This window comes from Lycorma delicatula, chromosome 4, assembly GCF_047948215.1.
Source record: "Lycorma delicatula isolate Av1 chromosome 4, ASM4794821v1, whole genome shotgun sequence".
Taxonomy (NCBI): domain Eukaryota; kingdom Metazoa; phylum Arthropoda; class Insecta; order Hemiptera; family Fulgoridae; genus Lycorma; species Lycorma delicatula.
The window spans coordinates 117783333-117809335 of NC_134458.1; the positions used below are offsets into that span (position 1 = coordinate 117783333).

A 26003-nucleotide genomic window follows, 5' to 3' on the forward strand; every position below is an offset into this window, starting at 1 on the left:
GAAAAAGATTGTAACATTTCTGTAGAGAATTTTCTGGATGAAATGATGATAGATGAAATTCTTGCTGCATGTGATAGTGATAATGATTTAGTACCCGATCCAAAGGAATTACAAATAGAATACAATAGTGGACCTGAAAATATAAATACAGAAGAATGAAGGGATAGCCCGGAGGCAATGAAACTGTTCGAGTATAGCCTCCTGAAACAGAGTTTGATGTGGCAGAACTATTTCAGGTTAGAAACCCTGGGATAAGAAATTGTCTGGAAAGAAACAGTAAGCCTATTGACTATTTCTACTTATTTTTTAATAATTTTATTTGGAATTTAATAACAAATGAAACTATAACAAAAAACACTGGGACATACAATATGCCCATAAAGAAATTATAAAAAACACCTCAGATGAAATGAAAAAATTAGAATGCTGTACTTTATAGTGGCAAGGATCTTTTACAAGAAGGAACTGAACCTTTTGCCCAATAGGTTGTTGTATTTGATCAGTTGATAAAATCTAGAATAATGGATAAGGGTTATCATGTTTTCACTGATAATTACTATACCAAATTACCACTTGCCAGAGAATTATCCAAAAGAAATACATTTTTAGCTATGACAATAAACATAAACTCAAAGGAAATGTCAAAAAAGGTAATTGAAGAAAGACTTCGGGTAAAGAAAAGTATTTATCACAGGCAGGAAAACACCCTTTTAGTCACAAAGAAAAAAAGACAAGAAAACCTGTATACTTAACAACAGGTTGTCATGCGGAGGATAAGGTGGTACACAGCAAAAGTGGTGTACAAGCAGTAAAACCATCCCTATCCACAAATACAATTTGCAAATGAGTGGTGTATATAATAGTAACAAGTCTCTTTCTTTTTCCTGTTTAGCCTCCGGTAACTACCGTTTAGATAATACTTCAGAGGATGAATGAGGATGATATGTATGAGTGTAAATGAAGTGTAGTCTTGTACATTCTCAGTTCCACCGTTCCTGAGATGTGTGGTTAATTGAAACCCAACCACCAAAGAACACCGGTATCCATGATCTAGTATTCAAATCCGTGTAAAAATAGCTGGCTTTACTAGGACTTGAACGCTGGAACTCTCGACTTCCAAATCAGCTGATTTGGGAAGATGCGTTCACCACTAGACCAACCCGGTGGGTTAATAGTAACAAGTCTACATACCATTTACCATACAGCAGAGCAACAAGAAAATACTGGAAAGAGATTTTCACTAATTTTATAGATATGGCTCTTTTCAATGCTTATATCTTATATTTAAAAAATAGAGACAGCCTTTGGATAGATTGATTTTATAACAAATATTATTGAAAATTTGACTGATATGCAATTTGCCCTTGGCTACACCTGGTCCATCTGGTGATGCAGAACATGCACTTGTTTACCTGGAAGGACAAATAGATTACGTCTGTGCTTAAAATCCTGCTAAAAAAAAGAAGCAATTACTGGTGTCCAGTATGCAATTGTGAGGTTCATCCAACTTGTTTCCAAACGCTTGAGCATTTCTGGAGCCAAACAAATACTGGTAGGAAGAGAAAAGCCTCCAAGAGTGATTCTGTCTGAATTTTCAATCTGTTTTTTTTTGTATACTATTATGTTTTTTAATTTTTGTTTTGATAATTAGTGTTGTTTTATTTTAATGAATTTAACAGTAAAAATATGAAATTTGTATATAATAAATTTTTTATAACACAATTTTTACATTTTGTTATATACTGATGAAATTAGGAAAAAATTGTTTTAATTCTTTTTTCCAATTCATAATTTGAATTTTCATTTATATGTAAGTAAGTCTATTAATATTTTCATATCAATATAAAATACAGAATTTTCTGTTTATATAGATATGTTACACTATAATGTTTCTTAATTTCAGAGATTTTTAAAAAATTATTTCATAACCAAAAATGGGATTATCATTTTGATATTTATACTTATCAGTTCTAGGATTAAAGAAATTTTTGCTTATAAGCAATATATTCATTCAATAATCAAATAATTTTCAAAGATAATCTACTCAATTTATACTAATTTTTATTGATAAAAAAAATTTAGAAATAGAAAAAAATACAATCATGAATATTTAGAACTCCACTGAAACAAATGAGACTTTGCCAATGGTGAGGGGGCTAGAGTACTCAGTAGCTGGACCAAAGGTGCAACTATATCGGAGTGATATTTGATGAAAGCCAGACTAATGAATGATTCCTGAAAGACGGAAGCAGCTCTTTCAGTAGTTGTTATGGGCATAGGTCAGGAAGACTGTCCATGTCAACATCAATCAACTTTCTGAGTACTGTGCAGCTAAAAGCAATGGAAAACTGCAGCTGTTTTTTCCCCTAAGAAAATGTAGCTCTTCATGTAAGAAAGATGGAGGTGACTTTCTTGGTAAAATATTCCAGAGGTAAGCTAGTCCCTTGTTGAGATCTCCGGAAACTACTAAGAAATGGGTCACCAGTAAATTAAAAAATAACATTCTACAAGTCAAAGCGTGGAACATTAGAAGTCTAAAAAAGGGTTGGTAGGTTGGAAAATTTAAAGAGGGAAATGGGTAGGTTAAATGTTGATGTAGTAAGAATTAGCAAGGTTCGGTGGGAAGAGGAAAATTACTTTTGGTCAGGTGATTTTAGAATAATTAATTCACCTTCAAATAAAGAGCAGGCAGGATTAGGTTTTGTAATGAACAAGATAGGGAAGAGAGTAGAGTATTTCAAAAAGCTTAGAGATAGAAGCATTGTAATCAGGATAAAATCAAACCCACCGGGTTGGTCTAGTGGTTAACGCTTCTTCCCAAATCAGCTGATTTGGAAGTTGAGAGTTACAGCGTTCAAGTCCTAGTAAAGCCAGTTATTTTTACATGGATTTGAATACTAGATCGTGCGTACCGGTGTTCTTTGGTGGTTTTTTTTTTTTAACCTCCGGGCCGCAGTTAACCATTACTGTACAGAGGATAAGATGAATGATTTGTAGCGTGTGTGAAAAATGCCATGCCTGACCGGGATTCAAGCCCGGGACCTCCGGGTGAAAGGCCGAGACACTACCACTCGCGCCACGGAGGCCGGCCATTCTTTGGTGGTTGGGTTTCAATTAACCACACATCTCAGGAATGGTCGGACTGAGAATGTAGAAGACTACACTTCATTTACACTCATACATATCATCCTCATTCATCCTCTGAAGAATTATCTAAACGGTAGTTACTGGAGGCTAAATAGGAAAAAGAAAGAAAAAGAAAAGAAAGGATAAAATCAAAACCTAAGGTGACAACAACTGTTAATGTCTATATGTCTACATGAGCCCATGATGATGATGAAGCAGTGTGTATACAAAGAAATTGACAAAACAAAAATATAAAAGAGGATGAAAATTTAATATGGGTACCGAAAATGCTTACTGACCAACACAAAAAGCAAAGGAAGTACAGTGGGCGAGCGTTTTTGGACCACTATCGACAAGATGGAGATGATTTGTTTTCCCACACTGTTACGGGCAATGAGACATGGATATCCTATACCAACGCAGAATCAAAACAAGTCAGTGCAGTGGCACCATTCAAGTTCCCCAAAACCGAAAAAGTTTAAGCAGTCTTCGTATTAGAGTTGAAAAATGTTGGCTACTGTTTTTTGGGATGAAAAGGGCATAATTTTGGTTGTTTCATGGAACGTGGATGAATAATTACAGCTGATGTGCACTGCAAAACCTCACTATACTGAGACGTGCAATCCAAAATCGATGACACGGGAAACTGTCCTAGTATAATCCTCCTTCACGACAACATGTGTCTTCACACTGCTGCCTTAAACAAAAAGATTCAAGATTTTCATTGGGAACGTTTTGACCACCCTCCATATAGTCCTGACCTTGCACCTCACGACTACAACTCTTCTTGAATTTGAAAAAGTGGCTTGGTGGACAACAGTTTGAAAACAACGAGGAACTCATGACTGGTGTTGTCAACTGGTTCAATTCCCAGGCGGTGAATTTCTATGCAGAGTAGTTAAAGAAACTGGTGCAGCATTACAAGAAGTGCTTAGAACTATAAACTATAACTAAGTAAAAACCTTATCTCACAAGTTAATTTTTTTTTAATGATGAAATGACCCTTTTTTATAATATGCCTCTTAAAAAGGAAATTCTTAAATCAGCAAAAGCAAACTCACATGGAACATAGAGAACTAGCAGAAAACCTTGGATATCAGAGGATATATTGTAGCTGATGGATGAACACAGAAAATATAAGAATGCTAGTGAAGAAGAAGGTAGAAGGAACTATCAACAATTAAGAAATACTATAAACAGGAAGTGCAAATTAGCAAAAGAAGAATGGATTAAAGAAAAGTGTTCAGAAGTGGAAAGAGAAATGATCATTGGTAAAATAAGGAGAATTTTGAGGTATATAAGTTAAAATCTAATAATGTATTAAATAAAGATGGAACACCAATTTATAATACAAAAGAAAAGGTGGATTAAACTGAAGAGCTACATGAAGGAAATGGACTAGAAACTGTGTTACAGAGGAAAACGAAGAAGTACAAGAGGATGAAAAGCAAGATAATATACTGAGATCTGAATTTAATACAGCATTAAAGGATTTGAATGGCAGAAAGGCTACTGGGACAGTTGGAATACCTGCAGAATTACTCTGCAGAGCAGATAAGGAAGCGATAGATAATTATACATATGTGTAATATTTACAAAAAAGGGGAAGTTCTGTCAGACTTCAAACCGAGTGTTATTGTCATGATACCAATGAAAGCAAATAAATGTGAAGAATACGTAATAATTAGTTTAACTACTCATGCATCAAAAATATGTGGAGAATGTTGAATTTTAGCAGGTATTTATTATTTAACATAATATCCATTAAACTTATTGAACCAGATGTAGAAGCTTCTACATGTGCCTATTAAGGCTGTGAGAATACAACTTTTAAGGATATAAATACATTCACAATTTAAATGAGAATTTTTTATATCAATCAGAAAGAAATTCAACGTTATAACAGCACATTTCATAATTACAGTTATACAAACCTCACAATTTTCTTCATAGTTTTCTTTTTCCTCTAGTTCTGCTTTTTTCTCTTTCCTTTTCTTCCTTCTTAATTTTTTATGTTCTCTTCTTTGCTGTTTTAATTGTTCTTCTTTAGTTAATTCTTCATAAAGCAACTCTAACTGTGAAATTCCACGTTTTAATTCAACAGCAACCTGTTATATAATAAAAGAGAATCCCTGATTATAATTATTTTATAAAAACAACAGTTTTACAATAAATAAATTCTAAAAAAGTATTTTAAAAGAAATAAACATCCTTAAAAAACAGCTATGTCTTCAGTTTTGTATTTTATTTTTAACTTAACCAACTATATACTTTTTTTCTTATTGTGGTAAACAAGAAAAAAACTTTTTAATTTTTTTACATTTTGGAAGTTCCTGGGTCTCTTTTTATTTTTAAAGAGCTCAAAAAAAATTACAGAAAAAGCAGCACAAGAGCTATCTATATGTTATCTTATTATTAATAGACCTTTTCCACTATAGGACTGCATGGCTTAAGCTTTTTCCAATAATGAAAGAAACAAGTTAGATATTTAGTTTAAAAACCACTTTTGTTATTAATAAGTTGTACATGATTTGTATATTTAAAATTATTAGACAAGGTAGCGAGCGTAGGTTATCTTTGGTAAGGTTATGTTGATATATGTACAATTCGTCATTACACGGAATCAACATAATCTAACCAAACATAACTTTTGCTCACTAACCTTGACTAATTAACAGTAATGTTTAGATTTAAATAATGAATTCAGCAATTACTGCTTATAGTCAAGTTCTTATTTTAATACCTGACTTCTGTAGAAAAACGTTTAAGTAGTGTCCTATAAAAGAAAAGATCCTAATTAATTATATCTTTATCTGAGAAAAGAAAATTTCAGTTATGTATTTCAAGACATCTGATGCCATCTAAGACTTATTTGAAGGAAAATGATAAGTCTACAATGGCTGGATTTATGTTTTAAAAATCTCTTTAAATTACAAAACAATAGTAATTTGTAATTACTGATTTTAATTTGTAAGTTTTTCTTAATTTTTTAATGTATTTTGCATTAAACAATTAGTCAAGTGAAGCAAGTTCCTATTTCAACTTACTTTTTTGGCATTTCATCTGCTTGTAATGAAATTTTGGCTAGATGCTTTTAACAATTTTTAAGAAACTTTAGATAACATGGTTAGCTATTAGGTATAATGATGCTTGTGTAATGACATTTCACAAAATCTTCAATTAAAAATGAGACAGTAAATCAAATGTCTAACCTCACCTTTTTTGTTCAAACAATTAAATTTAAAAATAAAATTCAACAAATAAACAATGGAGGTAGAGCATGACTTTTAGCAAACAAGTAACCCAGCTGTCGTCGTTTAACACACTATTTTGCAAATATTTTATTTCATATTTATTGAACAAGTGATTAGATTTTTTAATATTTAAAAAACACAAAAAATAAAAATAATACCTGGGGTTAGAAAGGAAATATTGATAGTACTCTATCAATGATGTGTTGAAACAATGCTTGCAATAGATCTAAAATAGTAAAATTACTGGCACTGGCTACTAAATCTTCCAAAATCAATTACCATAAATATTTTGGTATTTTAATTATTTTTTCTAGTTTTATTGAAAGTCTCAGCGTACTAAATTCAATATACAGATGGGCGAGGTCAGTTATTTACAAAACTCTTTGTATATATCTTTTTAATACAAAAAAGTTAAAAAATGATTTTAAAAACACCTCGGTAATCATTTCTCATGCTCTAAAGTAGTTAACACCATACAAGATTTTTAACAGCCAGCAGATATTTATATCATATGAGAGATTTCATATGATATGCATATGGTTCTAAATGAGATACATTTATAAATAAATCAAATAACCCTTGCCTATGAATACTACAGTCAATCAGTTAACTAAAACAAAACAAAAAAATCAGACATGCAAAGGGTTTTAATGACTAAACTTAATAAAACTAAAATGCGTTCAGCAAGTTGCTGTGTACTGGAATTATGTAAATATAATGACTTAACTTTTGCATTATTACTTTGTATTTTTATTTCATTATTTTATAAAAACAGATATCACAGTAACTGGAATAGTTTATAAAAGGTGATGATGAAAATGATCAGTACAACACTGCACACATTTCAATTTATTTTCAAACACTTTAACCAGCTCATGTACTGGAATGTCTCATAAGTATGCTTTTATTGCAGTTTTTTGTTCATCAATCATCCATAGTCTGTTGTGATACACTACTTGTTTCGCTACCCCCTACAAAAAGTAATCTGGGGAAGTCAAATCAGGCGATCATGCAGGCCACAAACCCCTAAAAATAATTCATTCACCAAAAAGATTTCATAAAAAATGTCATTGAGCTGTTAGCTCAATGATGGTGTACTGTGGCACCATATTGTTGGAATCAATCGTGATTGATTTCCACTTCTGTTAACAGACAATGAGTTTGTTAAAACAGCAAAATGACATTAAAACCCACCATGTGTGTTCTACTTACACTGACCCAAACTCCAATTTTCACACGTGCAAAGATTGAGTAATTCAAGGATGTTAGTTGCAATCCAGTCTTTTTTTCTTTTTTGTTAATACATAATTTTGTATAATTTTCTGTAGGGATATCTACAGAATTTTGGTCAATACAACATTTAAACCATTGACAATAATTTAGTCTTCTGGCATGATCTGTATGTAGGTTTCAGTCCTTAAGCACAGACTACTTTGTAAAGGAAAAGTTTCAGTTCTTTTCTTACAGCTTTATGTACGGTAGCAAGTCTGATATCTTGTTGCTGTGCTAACTTATGCATTAACTTTGATAGACTTTCGGCCACAGTATGTGACACCCCATGGAGCTTCAGTCTATTTAGTTTAGGTAGTCTTCCACTTCAATCAACATCTTCAACAGAGCCTGAGCCCAAAATTTTTCAATAAGAGTTCGAACTGCATTGCAGTGAGAACAGCAGTATTTGCAAATTTTTCAAAAAAACTTGTGGTGCTTCACTAAATCAGTATGCTTGTCACCTTCACAAAAGATGTGTTCAACAAGAAAAATGCATTTCTCTACCAAAAGAACAATTACATTTCTTGCAACTATTAATTTTGATAAACAAAACTATGAGACGAAATGAAGCACATTCAATCACAACTCAACAACTAACATCATGGTTTATTACTGAGCAATGAACCAAACTAATGCTGAAAGAACAAATTGCACTACATAATTCTAAAGCATTACTGCATAGCAAATTTCTGAACAAACTAGAACAAAAAAAAGGTCATGAAAGGATTTTTTTAATGAAAATTAGCATAACAAATGCATATGAAAAAAATAACCAACCTCAAAATTCCGACAAAGTCCATCTATTGCAATCGCAGCAAGAACCTGACATGTACATTCTTCTTCCTTTAAACGTAATTGAATACGATGTAAACGTTCATAAACACATATCCCAAGACAAGTTAATACCTCTTCTTGAGCTATTTCTAGGGTTTTTGCATGTCTTTCCCGACGGCTGAACATACAAAATAATAGTAAATTAATAATCAAGGCACCTAACTAGTCCTTAGTGTTATTTTTATTACAAAATTTAGTTAACATCCAAACTCTCCATTTAATCCAGTTTTTTTTTAAATTTGAAGGGACACTTTACAATTTTCATTCATGATAAATTCCTCCCTGTAAACACGTGAAAGTTATTAATTCATGATAAAATCATGAGATTTATTCAATACAAAAAGAAGAGTTGATTAGTTTTAAACAATCAAAAATTCTTCTTTAAACAATTAAATTTAAATACATCTTCTGTATTTAAATTTAAAGATTTTTGAGGTATGAAGATTCTGAGGTTTAAATTCTAGAAAACTAAGTTACTGTTTATGGATTTGAATACTAGACAGTGGATACCAATATACTTCGGTGGTTGGAGCTCAATTAACCACATCTCTCAGAAATGGTTGACCTGAGTCTGCACAAGACTACAGCTTATTTAAACACTATCATCATCTCATTGGGCCATAGTACACAAGTTGAACAGACTGCTAAGTATACATTAGGAATAGAAAAAAATCAAACGATTTTATAATTGTTAAACAGCTTTTTTTTAAGTTGTTAAAATATTAGAAGAAAATCTTAATTGTACATCAGCCGTACTGGCGTACATTGTATTGTAAGTTTAGTTTAATAAAATGTTTCCAATTTTTGGTCAAAAGGGAAAAAAGTTTAAAAAAAATTTTTTTTTTTCCTTTCGATTAAAACTTAGAAAACTTTTATTGGATTTATTTTATTACATTGTAAAGATCAAAATGAAATGCTGATGGACATCACGTATTGAAAACAAAAACATATAACTGTAAGAAACTTACATCGAAGAAACTTTAATACAGCAGGAAATTAGACAAAACTTTGCCAACTTCTTCAAAGATTTCATCATTATGAATAGTTTTATTGATAATTTATGAATGAATAATTTGCCTGTACTATATATTTTATTATGAAATTAAATATTAAGTTATAACAATGCTCTGAAGGATTTTAATTATTATTGATCTACTTTTAGAAATTACTTCAAGGGGAAAGAAGACTATTTATATTTAAGTAATGAGATTCTAATATATAAAATACTATATTACATTTTATTATGCATATAGAAATAAAAGAATGCATGTATAGTTTAAACAATTAATGATTTTTTTTTCTTTCAATAAATACAACTAATTCTTCTAGTATTTTAAGAAAGAAAGAGTTGGGATTAAATATCAGAACAAAAAAGAATGGTAAGGAAAAAAAATAAATTTCCTACCTCAAAAGCAGGAGCAGAACTCAGATTAAATAAAGGTATATTTTCCCAAAGTACTTAAGACACGTGTAATTTTAGTCTTCATATTATAGTTTAAAAATGACATATTATACAAATTTTAAGAATGGTTAATATAATTTTAAAATTACATCACTGTTAATTTATGACAAACTAGTGAAATTGTTTCTACATAGAATTATCAAATCTGATAAAATTTATTTTTTCTGATAAGAAATAAAGTAACTAGTAACAAAATTACATGAAATCTGAGGTTATTTACATTAATTTGTGGTTAGATACGTATGATATATATTTTAAAATATGTAGCTGATGACATATTCAGAATGGAATCTAGTGTAAGAATCATAACTGTCCGTGATATGTCTACAAAATTAATAAAAAGTAAAACCTTACAACAAAAAAAATCATAGAAATAATTACTTTATTCTTTTAAAAATATATTACAGCAGAACAAAGAATATACTTTACCTTCCAGTAAGTTCAGGTTCAGCACGACTAATTAAATTTGAAATATATTCAGTCTCTGTTTGTAAATGAATATGTTTATCAGGTAAGCAACGTTTAATACCAGCATACAGTCCCGGCATATAGCCTTTTTCTTTTGTAGGTTCTGGTTCTTCCACGAGCAAAGAATATGCACGTAAAACTTTAGTCCGACACTCACCACAAAATCTGTAATTAGAGTAAAAAAATGTTATGATTAAATGTATATTCTAGTGTGTAAACACAAATTACAATTTTTTTTATAATCCATTCAAAAATAGCTGAAACAAAAGAGAAACAGCATACCATGTCAATATCGAAACAAGGATTTAAGCTTCAACTGGTGAGGTGACGTCAAAATGACTGCGTGCGTCTGGTCGCTACATGATTACCCCCATCCTTGATCACGTAACTGAATGTGCTTTGCAGTAGCTGGTTCTTTTTTAGTTATATTTAGATTGCCATGCAGTGAGAGTTTTTATTGTATCTGTTTCTTCTCAATCAAGTGTCTGATATCAAACTGACATGTGCTCACCATTCATGCAAGTACAATTCCTTTCGTAAAATGATCAAATAATGCGGATTTTTGCTTAAATATAAGTTTCTTTGCATCCAGTTGTGTCACTTTTATTAGCAAATCATATTAAATTTTTTCAGTGTAAAAATGAACATGAATGAGCAGAATTTGAAAGAAGCACTTCTCCAAGAACTGGATGGATGGGAAAGCGAGGATTTGGATATTGATGAACCAATTACAGGTCAAATAGGAAACAAGGTGAAAATGATAATCAAGAATGGGCTACTATTTGAAATCGAGAGGTGGTTGTTGTATGAAATAAAGAACAGACTGTTGATTGGAATGACTGTATTATCAGCGAACATGATACAGACTTTGAGGATGAAGTTTCAGGAGGTGGTGAAAATGAAGGGATTGGTAAACATGGGGAAGTAGATGAAAATGTTTATCTGAGTAAATCCAATTGTAGATGGTCTAAAGCATAAATGAGAAGAAATGTCCAAATTGGGGCACATAATGCATTATGAATTTGTTAATGGGTATAATATTCGGAAAGTGAAATTGGAGTATAAAATAAACTATTTTCCAACAATATTTTACATATTATTTTGGAGTAGACAAACAAAAAACTGCTTTTTTGAGAACAACATACAAAAATCCAAATATTATTGAACTGAATTACATTGACATTGTTGAATTGAAACCACTAATAAAAACAATGCTTTTTACCACAATATTCAAATATAACCGCAAAAATATCTACTCAATTTTTTCTACCAATGGAACAGGCCAAGAAGTCTTTCGATTGGTAATGTCAAAAAAGTGATTTTTAGTATTACTGTTCTAAGATATGACAATTCTAAAACAAGAGCTCAGAGGAAAACCACTGACAAAGCAGCTATGTTTACATAAGTATTTGACATTTTTATTGCTAACTGTCAGCGCATTTACGTTCCATCGATTAAAATGCTTGCGTAGATGAAAAGTTAGTCCCGTTCTGCGGCAGATGCGCATTTAAATTGTTTATGCCAAAAAAACCCAAATAAATACTGAGTAAAACTGATGTTTATTACAGACCCATGAAGTAGTTATTTATATAACGGATAAATTTGCAGTGGTAAGGGCACTGATGGAATTGAATTCTCAGAAGAAAAAACAAATTTTCTAAACAAACACAGTCCAAAATACGACCTTTATGGCTCAAGTAGAAACATTACTGGAGACAAATGGTTTTCATAAATTAACTTGGTTGAAAAACTGGGAGGCAAAGGGCTAACATATGTTGGCACCATAAATAAAAGATAACTGTAAATTCCAGCTGAATTTCTCCCTGACAATAAACGAAAAATTGGGGAAAGTTTATACTGCTTTACTCAACAAATAACCTTGATATCTTATATGCCAAAACTTAATAGAGCAGTAACACTTATTAGTTCTATGCATCATAATAAAGGTGATGACCATAAAAATAATAAGCCATAGATTATATCCTACTATAATGCCACAAAAAATGGGGTTGATAGTTTAGACAAGATGTGTAGTAATTACTCTTTTATCCGGTGTATAAAGAGGTGGTCGATGGTTTTGTTCTACAGATTGATATTTGTGCAGTGTGAATTCTTATATCGCTTATCAATCATAAGACATAGTGTTATGACAGACGCTTTCACTATCTGAATGTAATAGCAATGAAGTTAGTTTCCACTAAAGCAACATAATGATTTTTTAGTACAAGAATTTCTCAAGATATATGAATTTCATTAAAAAGAATTTTAAATTGCAAGAAGAACCTGAGGTACTTCCAACAAGTTCCGGAAGGCTGCAAGATAGAAAGATGTGCAGTATCTACCCTGCAAAAAAGACGAAACAGACATCGTATTTGTGCTATGAATGTAAAAACCCTACAAGTTTCGAATGTCTGAAAAGATATGCACGAAATGCAATGAAGACTAAATTACAACTTTTTTTTTAGTTAATTTTTTTTATTTTTACTTATTATTACTGTATTATATTAACCTGTATTTTTATACAATATTAATAAAATATAACTGTATAATTTCAAATCTTAATAAAATGAAAAAAGCAAAAGAAAAACAATCAATTCTAAATTATCACTTCCAAATTCTTTATTTTTTATTTCTTTTTATTTTTTTAATATTGATTTTCCTTTTTTGGAATTCCAAGACCAAATTCCTCAGATTTGCAACCATGCGAGTCTTTTTGTCGGCAGTTCCTTTGAAATTACAGATAATCATTTAAAAATGGAAAAAGCTGTAAATCAGAATGATTTCAGCCACCAATTAACTAGATATCACATTTTCTAAGAGAAACTACCTTTATATCCTTCTCACAATATACATAAAGGTACTAACCCTTAGAATAGAAACCTACTCAGGTAGGATCTCATCTAACAGGTTAATTATTTTGAACTATGAAGTATTCTCTCAGATTAATTATGTTGCACTTTAATATATGCTGTACACATTGTATTCCAGGCTTTATCTTACGAGGGATATTCAATAATTAAAGAGACAAATTGATGTAGAAATAAAACAGTTTCTAGGAGGAGTTTTGTACTTTCATGACTTAGATTGGCATCACTTGGACAGCTTGGAGAACAGCTGACCGATAAAAATTGTTTTATTTATAACCTCAACATTGCATTTAACGATGGCATATCCACTTAAGTTTCCACATTAGTTGAATAACATTCAGTGATCAGCTTTTGCTTTCTGAAGGTGAAAAACCAGCTAAAATGTTTTCTTGAATGATTTTACAGTATGGTGAAAGTTGTATGAACCGCAAAAATTTTTATAAGTGGGTGGAACAGTTCAAAAACGGTCAAACTTCAGTGACTGATGAGCAATGTCCTGGCCAGCCAGTTGACGTGTCAACTCCTTCGCTTGAAACCCGCACTGATGACATTATTTGTGAAGACCGACATATTACAGTTACAGTAACATATCGCAAAAACAGTTGCAGTAAGTGTTGGCACAGTTCATAACGTCATCAGTAACAAGCTAAAGTACAGCAAAATAAGTGCAAGGTGGGTCCCGAACCTCATTCTCGAGCCATACTAGTTTCGACAGGACAGACAGTTGTTTACTGCAGAAGTGATCTCAAGAGGACTTGGAAAATATCTGAAGTTTTCTGGTGAGTAAACTATTCTTAAGTCCCATGGTAGTTTATAAGGGGAAACCTTTATCCCAACATAACTTCCTACTATTTTTGATTTCAACCAAACCCTTTGGAATCTTTATCAATCTGGACTCCTTGAACTCCCCCTTATACCCAAAATTTTTGACCTCATTTTGGGGTTATAAATTTTACCAACCCCCTCACCCCACTTATTTTATCTGTGGGTACTCTGCAGATGCGGAAATGAGCCCTGAATCCATTTTTTGAATTTTCAAGATCAGACTAGCCTCTTAAAAATTATGTAAAAAGTAACAAAAAATGAGGGGTGTCAAAATTACATCACCTCACCGTATGTGTCAGTGAAATGACACCTCATCAACTAAAGATTAGAAGTATCTTTTACGAGATAAATTTTATACTGAAGTATAAAATAAAATATCCGAATGCCTACACTGTTAAAATAATACATCTATTTACAAAATCAATACATTTTCTGGTTGTAATTTAAATATGAAGCCAGGATTATCAGAAAAGTATGGTATTTAGCACACAAATCAACACTGGCCAAGCTTGCTTAAGGAGTAAAACAAAAAAGACTGCCCTTTGAATTCATCTAACTGCTGACCAAGTAATAAAATAAAATTCAATTCGTGATGTATTTTGAAACACATTTTCTTGATTAATTCAATGGAATACTAGTAAACAACCTAGTTGTTTACAAACAAACTAGTAACCAAACAGACCATATAAACAAAAGCAGGATCTTATTTTAATGCAAACCTTTTGTAATTTGCTTTTGACACAACATAGCTCCGGTAAAATTTCTCCAGAAATCAAAACTGCACCTGTTTCTATATGGTTATACAGTCATCAACTATCTACAATAGTAATACCAAACAATATTACAACCATTACCTGCCATGTCAACCTAATAGATTTAGAACTGCATGTGATGAACATTTTTTTTTACTAAACTTAAAAATTTTAAATTCATTTTTTATTAAAAGTTCTAATTTTTGTGAATACATTTTTATAAACTAGTAATGAAATGATTTACAGAATTGTTTCAATCTGAACCAGAATTCTATAAATTAGCAAAAAATATGTATGGTGAAGAGAAAAAGTATTTTGTATAGTAATGCTTTCTCAGTTTTAAATTATTTGGACAAATTAAACAAATAATAATGAATTATTGTAATTAACTACAATGCGTTTAAGTTTCCAGTAAAACAGTTTTTATGCACAGATATTTTCACTTTATTCTTTCACTTTTAATCTTTCCGAGGCACATAATGAAAATTATTAAAATCCTGTTATCCCTGGAGTTAAGATAACCAGGGGATAAAGAAAAGCATGTAAAATTTTCATTGAATATGTTGATTTTCTCATAGATAAATATATGGATTATTGAGAAAAAAGCTTTTTCCACTTTTAGAAAGGACAGAATATACCAGTGGGGCAATGTAAGGCTTGGAAGGCTGATTCTGGCATTGCTTGTACTCACAGTGACCCAATTTATCTTTTTCATTATATAACTATTTATGAAAATAGACATATTATATATCTGATGATATATAATAATAATATATGAAATATAATATTATGATGATATTGAATTAGAAAAATGTAAATTTTTAAGCAGTAAAGATAATAATGATAATGAAGGATTATAAGGTATTAGAGACAAGTATCCAGTGGTTATGGCAAAAAGGGAGCAGAACCACGAGAAGCATTCCCAGGCTGGATGTAAGATTTGCTTGAGAAGGTACAAAATGGTTTACTATTATCGCTTTGCTGGAGCCCGTATGGTCGTTGCCAATGTAAACAAAATCACAACTGATGAAGTAACAAATTTCTTTGAATTATATTTAACAGCTAAAACATCTGTATTTTATTAAAAACAAAAAGAAAAGCCAATAAGAAGGATGACTTACAGTAAACAAATTAAAACACCCAACTTTCTTATAGCCCAGATAGACTTAAGACTATGCAAACAAAAAAAGTCAAAAATAACCAAATACACAGAAAATAATATCCCTACATAATGACCAAAAAATCCTTTGTTAGGTTATTTTTTTTACATATATATGACCAAACAATAGTTTTTTGATCATTTAGCGTTCTTTGCTATGTAAAAGCACAGAACAAAATTCACAAATAGTAACACTGAAACCACACAACTAAGTATTTGTTTTTTTTTGTTTTTTCTAACCTCCGAAACCACCATTATGCATTGCTTCAGATGATGATATGAATGATTTATAACGTATGAAAATGCCATGCCTAACCGGGATTCCAACTCGGAAACACCGGATTAAAGTCAGAGACGTTACCACTCGCGCCACGGAGGCCGGCAAACATATTCGTTAGGAACCGAATAAAAATACGACTTACCAATATGGCGTTGTGTGTCAAACCAATTTTATACGGACTATAATTACTTTTAATACGCGAAACCCTTTGCAATGATTGAACATTAACTTAAACCTCTTCAAAAATTATTCGTTTTGAACTAAGCCACATTTTGATATCACTGTTTTTCTATAACACGGCTGGAATTCTTTTCGTTTAATGATAAGAAGCGTCGAAGACAATAACCTAATTCTCTTCCAAAGGACATAATACACCGCTAAACTAGTTCTAGATAATTCAAATTCGTGTAATTTTTTACAAATCGCGTTTTTATCAAAAATCTCACCTTTTTCTCAATTGACCTGCGGGGGGTTTTGTTTTCTTTGGAGACCGTAATTCATTAGTAGATTCATACTCAAGAATCACATTGTACACTGAAGCAGCACAACTTCTACTTACGTTAGCAGTTTATTAACATCTGAAATCAACGCCGTTTGATTATTCTGTAATTTGTAAGCATTACTCTGCTTTTGTAAGCATTTAAAATGATGTGTTTTTTCGCACGACTTAAGGGCTTTTTTTCACAGCCCATAAATCTTTATATATAAAAATGTTAAGTTCGTTTGTGTACGCTTCAAAAACTCAAAATGTTCTGCACCGATTGAGCTCAAATTTTAGCACGATATATAACCCGCATCAAAGATTGTTTTTATCTATTTTTCGCATCAGTCACATACCCGCGACCGCGAGAAAACAGTTTAACGGTCAGCTGTGTACCAGTGACCATCTGCCGGAAGCGAGGGGAACACTTGCCATACTAGCTAACGACAACCGCAGTCACATGTGAAACAATACCTGTTCACAATTACATTGTTTATTAAAAAAAAAAAAGCATCCACTTGCATCTGATTCAGATCATTATACAATCTGAATTAAATATTCACTTTAATCGAGGTACTTTTGTGTGATCGTGTCATGATTGAGTTGCGCCTTTCACCAAGCTCTGAATTTATTAGAAAACAACCAACAGTGGGATATATGTATTAATGACGCGTGCAACACTGCACATACAAACCAAATTTGTGCATTATTCGCAATTATATTGACCGCTTGCTTCCCTTCATCCCTCACACTGTTATGGGAAAGATATCGATCGCATATGGCTGAGGATATTTTGCATAGAGTACGCCTAGAAAATACCAATATGACCATGGAATTTACAGAAGGCATTTACAACGAAGCATTGATAAATACTGAAGACAAGTGCTTAGCTATTGCAAATAAAGTTCTTAGTCAATTGGGAATGCCAGCACCCACCCGAGCTGCGATTGCTTCATTTGATGTGGATTTACGCCGTGAACAGAGTTACAACATTGGTGATCTTCAGTCATATGTCCAATCAAACATTCCCAAATTAACGCGTGAACAGAAAGGCATTTATGATCGCATAATGAAAATGATAAATGACTGAGTTGGGGGGACCTTCTTCTTGGATGCGCCAGGAGGAACTGGGAAAACATTCCTCATTAGATTGATTCTAGCAACAGTTCGATCAAAAAATCACAATTATCCTGTTGCGGAATATTAATCAGCCAAAACTCTGCAACGGCACACGACTTGCAGTTAAGAAATTGATGAATAACGTAGTGGAAGCAACGATTTTAACGGGGCTTCTCAAAGGTGAAGATGTCCTCATTCCTCGAATACCCATAATCCCGACCGATACACCATTTCAATTTAAAAGATTGCAATTTCCAATTCGAATTGGCATTTGCAATCACAATCAATAAAGCTCAAGGTCAATCTTTAGAATTGTGTGGTTTAGATTTAGATGCGGATTGCTTCTCACATGGGCAACTGTATGTTGCGTGTTCCCGAGTCGGCAAACCAGATAGCCTTTATATCTATGCAGACAGTGGAAAAACAAAAAAATATTATACATAATATTTTATGTATAAAATTTAATGTATGTTTTATGTATTGCAAAATTAAACTTCTATGAAACGTATGCTTTGTTTTGTTTCTCATTTCTCATCCATAGAACCACAATGTGCCACAGCGAAGCGTGGCGGGTAGAGGTAGTATGAAGTATTATTTCATTGTATGATAAAAAAGCTAGAAGACATCCATTCTTTAGAAGTTCAGGTAATTGTCCTTAATCTTACAGTTTGAACAAAAAAATCACTTCCTGATATAATAAAAAAAATATCTTAGATGTTCTAAACTAATAGGTCTGTTCAGAAAATAACCGAACATTTTTAATTATGCGCCAATGGAGATATTTAGTGATGTGAAGTTAGCAGCATTGTTTCGCATAACCTCATCTGTAACCACATGTTCTTGGATTGTTGATATCCAATTTAGTTTTTATGTTATTGTTATTTGAGTGCATGTGTTAGTAGCAACAATTTTTGTAACGTGTGACTTTCGAGAGAAATGATACAATGTAAAATTTTGCATAAAACTGGAGAAAACATTCATAGAAACGTTTCAATTTTTGAAAGAAGCTTACGGAGATGCTCTGTATCATACACAATGTTACAATGGTTTTCATGATTTAAAAGTGGTTGTCAGGTAAACTGAAGATGACCCTCGAGCAGGAAGGTCTTTGACTTCAACTAATAACACGTGCATTCAGAAAATCAACAATCTGATGCATGCAAATTGCTGATTGACTGTCAGAGAACTTGCAGAAGAGGTTAGCATGTCAATTGGATGAGGCCATGACATTTTGACTGAAAAACTGAACATGCATCAGGTTGCAGCAAGTTTGTTCCTTGTTTGATGACCGAACAGCAGAAAAAAACATCCGAGTGGACAAGCCAATGAAGATGAAACATTCATGCAAAGGTTTATAACAGGAGACAAAAGCTGGATTTACAGCTACAATATTTAGACAAAAGTTCAATCATTACAATAGATTGGCAAAGGATCTCCATTCCCAAGAAAGCACGTCAGTCTCAATCCAATGTCAAAGTGATGCTCTCTGTTTTTCGATTTTAATGAAAGCTATGCATTTTGAATTCTTGCCTCAAGGTAAAAGAGAGAACTATGTGTACTTTCAAGGCGTTTTACAATGATTATGTGAAAAACAATCCGCAAAACGAGCCAGAGCTGTGGCGAGAACACTCATAATTCCTTCATCACAACAATGCACCTGTACGCTCAGCTTTTTAAATTCATCAGTTTTGTGCCAAATCAGATTACTGTCCTACCTCAGCCTCCCTACTCACCAGATCTATGGTTCCTTTTGATTTTTTCTTATTTCTGAAATTAAAATCAATGTTAAAAGGATACTGTTTTGAGACTATTAATGACAGTAAAGAAAATTTGTCATGGATCTTAAAGGCCATTTCAAATGGAGCTATCCAGAATTGCTTTGTGAAGCGGAGACATCGCAGGAAAAAGTGTGTGAATAGGGGAGGGAAGTACTTTGAAGGGGACTAGTACCAATAATCTGTAAAATTAATAATAAAGATTAAAAAAATAGAGTTCGGTTAATTTTCAGAACAGACCTTGTATGTTCATTAGAGTCAAGTTTATTTTGTGTTTAAGAAAGTTAAAATTCTGCTACACCTTCTATATCACCTAAATTGCCACCTCTGAAAAAAAAAATTAGTGGGAGTAAAAAAAGATGACAGAATTTAAAATTAAACATATTAATTTTAAATCAAGTAAAATTATGTTATAAAATAAATTCTTTTTTTTTTAACTGAAATTGTTATATTCATTCATCACTAATAAATTATAATACAGTTAAACACAAAATGTATTACTGTTGTGACAGTAAAACACAAAATATTATTTGTGAAAATCCATCCATGCAATATAGCTTCAATCATCAGTATTTTTTCCTTAAAATTTCTAGAATGCTCTTGTAAATATATATGGTACAATAATAATAATAATAAATAAAATTATAATAATTTAAAATAAGTGTGTGATAGCATGCCACTGAAGAAGCAAAAGCAACCAACAGTTAATCATATGTATTACACCCCGGCTGTTTATTTTTAGCAACTGGACATAGCTGCGTAAATCATAAAATTACCCCCACCAAAACGAGGAGTACGCATGCATTTTCACCAGACAAAATCTTAGTCAGCTACATAGACTATAGTCATAGTCAGAATTATTGATAAGAGCTTCTCCAGTTGCATTCACAATGGGTTTTGTGTAGCCTGTGATGTAAAAAAATTATGCTATTCCTTTGACTAGAAAATAAAAACACTTTCATGTAGACCTAGTAATAAATTACTTTGTAATGAAATTTAATTTCTTACCTTTTACAGCATCCTACTTCACATTTACATTTCTACACTTAAAAGTCATAGTTTCAAAAAACATATTCTGCAACAATAAAATGACTAATTCAATGTTTAATGTTGTATGTCTAATGTTTAATGCTACATAGTGTGATGGTGTACAGTAATTTAAAAATTGATAATTTTATGACCAGCCCATTTTTTTATAGAACGAATAGAGCCTATGTCAATCAATTGCTCTGAACAATCATTTCAGCTCCCAACATTTGTTAATTTTCATCCTTCAAATTAATATCAGATTCAGAATCACTATCCTCTTGTAAATTCACACAAACTGTCAATTATGTTACCTAGCAGGCATACTTTTTGTATATAATTATTTCCAATTGTTATGACATGGTTGCACTTTGATTCCCATTGTTCTTTAGATATTATTCTGAACTTTTCTGTGCATAAACAAGCCACATCATTAATGTTAAAAGCAACACATTTCTGCTTCCAACCCAAGATTTTAAATCAGACCAAATTAATTCAATCAGGTCTAGATCAGGGTGGAGTAAGACGGCAGTCTTAGCGCAGTGTGCCCTTTTTTCTGTCAACAACCTACTATTTGAAATGTCTTATTCCTCAGTTTACATTTTTCAAAATGTCATGTGGAAATGGTATTTTCATTTTTGTCAACAATCCTTTCATTACAGCTTTTGCAGATGATAATGTAGGAGCTTTGTTAATTTCTTTGTTATGATAAGAAGCATTATCCATTGCAACAGTTTTAGGTGGTAAATTTGGAATTAATTTCTCCTTTAACCACCATTCACAATCATCAAAATTCATATCATGATAATTAATGGCGGTCTAATCTGATTTATATTCTAACAGTGCATTTGGAACAAAATCATTTATACACCCTGTGTAGATTACAATTAGTCTCTGGCCCTTTGATATAGCAGTAAAACCTTCAGGTAAGTTATCCCCATTTTTTTTTTTGGTTAGTTTGGTGTGGTTAGTATGAATCTAAGTCTCACCACTGTAAATAATAGGTCTATTTTCTCAGTAGTATCATTGTAAATTGATTAACTATTGTATGCGTTTTAATTGTACGTTGTGTATTTCAATTAAAATTTTACAGATATTTCTGTTTTTACCCAATTAAATCCCAGTTATTTTAAAATTTTATTAAGACTAGTTTCCCTTCCAGAAAATTAATAGATTCTCCTAAAATTGGTTACAGATATTTTAAAGTGGGTACAATCTGTTGTTCAACGTAAAAATGATGTGTTGTATGTCTGATTATGCATTTGTCAAAGTCGTCAATGTCAGTTGTTTTGGTACATTGTGTTTCTTACCTGGAGTACTAAAAGATGTATATTTATGTTTTCACCAATTTCTTTTGACTCTTTTATTATTCTACTAATGGATTGTTTTGAAATACCAGTGGATTATATGACACATGTTCAGAAACTTTGTTTATTATCTATTAAAAATCTTCTGACATTTGCTTCTTTTTCATAAGCTCATATACATTTACCACTATTTTTCTAGCTTGAGTATATGGTTAATTTTTTAGGCGGCATATTTACAATTTAGGGGGCACTGATGTTGATAGCACAAACCCAATTACAGAATGAAATATGGACACACTACTTGCTAGTCTCTAACAAGCAACTTAAAATAATCTGTCCATAGCCTTGTGCCGGGTGTCTGCCTAAAATCAAGTTGCAAGAACAAATGGCCAGAGTACATTAGAAACAAAATTGCTTTAAATGCACATTATAAAAACCTGTACGACATTCTAACTAGGTAAATTAATAAGATACAAAGTAACTTAGGAAAAGTAAGCTATTATAGGAAAAATTATTTATCTCAATATTTTTTCATTAGGTACTTGACTAGTTTGACATACTTCTCCACTCCACTTTGTTCTGAGCAAATGTTTGTAAATAATTACAAAATAAAGTTTACATAAAACATACTAGTCATAAATTATTACAAACCTATGTTTTCGTAGATAACTTTCAAGAGTAGTTAATAATGTTGACGCTTCTATTAAAACAACTTCATCTCGACATTGAGGTCGCATTATAGACCAGATATCTCTCCAAGATGTAGTAAGTGCCCTTGTACGTTGAGAATCTAATGAATGCAAAACACACCGCCTGCTCTTCTTGGAACGTGACTGACTCTCGACTAGATCATTCAAGCGTGTACTACTGCAATTAATTAAGAACAGAAATTTAATTATTTATTTAGAAAAGATCAGATTTCCTAACTATAATAATTAAATAACAATATTATTACATCTTTCGCAACTTCTTTTATTACATCGCAACAAAACTATGAACTCTTGCCAAATTAATTAAGAGGACTCAAGCGAACTTCAATAACATTCAACAACAATCATGTTTTTTGAACAGTCTTTAGGAAGCTAATTTTTTTGTTTATACACCATGCATAGATACAAAACATACTTATTTACTTATATATCTTTTATGTTCAGTAAATATAAGATCTATCTGTGTAGTTTTTGTACGGGTTGGAAACAGTATTTTAGAGACGGGTGAAGAAACTGTACTTTTGCTGCACCAGAGTGGGGCGAAACACAAACGTGATTAGATTGAATGTTGACTTGCAATGCAAGATTCATTCCTCTTCCCAACCAGTATACTTCCATAACACCCGCAAACTAACATATACCCAGAGGCAAGTAAAAAATTATTGCACACCACATTTTCAAAACTTAAAGACTTACCACAGTTATATCTACTACTCGATAGTAATGTATTCTAACAGTAAAATTATATTATAATTATTTTCAATAATAACCACCTTTTCTTATCTTTATACAGATTTAAGAACATTTTTGCAGTTATTGTTATGAGAGTAAATGAGCGATTAAACAAATTTTTAATAGTACTTATATTAATGCAGTATATCACCCTGTAATATTATTTTGGAAATATACAGCAAAAAATTTCACCTATCAGATCCTAAATAAACTAATCAAAAATAAAGACAACTTTTAAATAATTTTAAACCCTTGATATAACAACTTTCTAGTATAGAAACACATCTAGCACACCCAACTTTCTTTTGCTTGAAATACTTCTGAGTATATAAAGATTATTTCTTATAACAATAAAAAAAATTATTGGAAACCAATCAGTTACCTGTGACCGTGTAATAATGTACATAGTAAGTGTGGCCACGTGAAATGGTCCTCTTGTATTGTAAGAATACCATCAGAAGTAATAATTATTGGTTCAAGGGCAGGGTGACCAGATTTCATCAGCTGATAGAAAAGTCTTTCAACACTACAAAGAGAAAAAAAAAGTGAAAAACATTTAATAATTAAAGACAAAATCACTTATATCCTAGCCATTATTTACTATACAAAAATTAAACTTAAGACAGATTTCATCAAAATCACTCTAAATTTATGCACTTGTCTGTAGCAGTTTTACCTGTTTTACGTATATCATGCTTCTGTCGTATAGTCACAATCAATTTTATTTATAAAAATTAATAGACTTAAAGCTGACGCATCTTTAGTTGAATACAATAATTTTTTTGTAATATAAGATGACAATGTAGCAATCACATTTCTACAGTAATATCAAATTTTGCAAGATCAATGAAAATGATCTCATGATCATGAAATGATTTTGTGAACCAGAACATGGAATTAGTGAAACTGTAAACATATATACTACATAGACAGAAATAGAGGCACAATACTAACTTAACTAATATAATTGAAAATCCCAATAAACAAATGGCTGCCTCACTGACTGCACTTAGCACAGACTTCAATATACTCACTAAGCAAGGTATGAGAGATGTAATTAATAACATATATTATTCAAGTCCAGAGAATAGGGGATGAACAAAGAAAGAAGAAAGGGGACAGATAGATACTATTTGTTTTAACAGTTAGAATCTTATTTTTCACACAAGATCCAGACTGTCGTTTTGAAAAATTGCCCTCTTCTAGGCAAAGGATCTTTACATTCATAAGATTTTTCAACTTCAGAGCTCAAAGTCAATTTTAGAATAGATTCCCACCAAATGGACGATTAATATGACCAAGTTTTGATATTTCTAATAAATGCCGGACATACAGGGTGGGAATATAAAGTTTGCTGAAAGAAGTTTAATACTATCTCCAAGAAATTTGGACCTTAATATTTCTTCAAGAAATTTTTGAACCTTAATATATATATATATATATATATATATATAATATATGAGGTCTTTAAAAAAGTAATGAGACTAGTTTTTTTAGCAGCCAAAGTGGCAACACTGTAAAGTTACTAGTAAACATAAGGTTATAAGAACAGCTGATTTATATTAGGTATTAATATTTTTAGTCTATTGTTGCCACATGAGACGTAAACAAACTTTTCATGAAACAAGATTTTGTTGTGCCATTACAAAAATGAATGATACTAATTATGAGCAACATTGTGCAATCAAACTCTGTGAGAATGCTACTCAACTTTTTCAAAATTAAAAAGGGCATATGAAGATGACGTTCTGTCACGAGCCCATGTTTTTAGGTGGTTTAAAGCATTTTCAGATGGCCGGGAATCAGTTGAAGACGATCCACCTCAGGAAGACTGTTAACATAAAAAAGTGACAACAATGTTGGGTGAATCAGAGACTTGATAAGGTACGACCAAAGATTAACTGTCAGAATGATTGCAGAACAATTGAATTTGACACGTACCACAGTCCATCAAATTTTGACAAACGAATTGGACATCAAAAAGTTTGTTCAAAACTGGTCCCACAAAACCTCACTGTTTTCTGTAACAAAACAGAAAAAAACAGGATGGAAGTGTGCCATGATCTATGGTGAATTGAAACTGATTTTCTAAAAAAATGTTATTTCTGGTGATGAATCTTGAATATTTGAGTACGACCCAGAAACATAATGGCCTGTTATTATTTTTCTCAAAAATATACACAATCCATACCTTCATCGTTTCTCTATATATGGTCTCCTGCACGATCTACACACTTTTGCCAACGATTTGGAAGCTTGAATTTTCCTAGTTCATAAAAAGTTTGAGGACAAGTTGTCAACCAATTGTGCACGCACTCCTCAACATCTTAATCGTTTTTGAATCGTTCTCCTCCAAGCGATTCTTTCACGGATGCCAACAAAATATAGTCACAGGGGGACATATCTGGACTAAGGGAGGGTGGTCAAGGGTTTCCCAGTGCATTTTTCAAATTTATCCCTTGTCAAAATTGCAGTGTGAGACCTAGCATTGTCATGGAGAAGAATGACATCACTGACGAGCATACACCGTTTTTTGTTTTGGTAGGCAGTTTTT

General features: G+C 31.8%; 1 protein-coding gene across 3 annotated transcripts in view; it reads right to left on the reverse strand.

Moving 5' to 3' along the window:
- The window catches only part of LOC142323807 (gametogenetin-binding protein 2), a 61430-nt gene that overhangs the window by 29779 nt on the left and 5648 nt on the right, over nucleotides 1-26003 (reverse strand). For all 3 annotated transcript variants that reach the window (XM_075364050.1, XM_075364049.1, XM_075364048.1), the window contains exons 3-7: nucleotides 23832-23975; nucleotides 22659-22874; nucleotides 10378-10581; nucleotides 8430-8604; nucleotides 5061-5234 (exon numbers count right to left, since the gene is read on the reverse strand). In XM_075364050.1, coding sequence (XP_075220165.1) covers nucleotides 5061-5234; nucleotides 8430-8604; nucleotides 10378-10581; nucleotides 22659-22874; nucleotides 23832-23975 — 913 coding nt within the window. The remainder of the gene's footprint in view (nucleotides 1-5060; nucleotides 5235-8429; nucleotides 8605-10377; nucleotides 10582-22658; nucleotides 22875-23831; nucleotides 23976-26003) is intronic.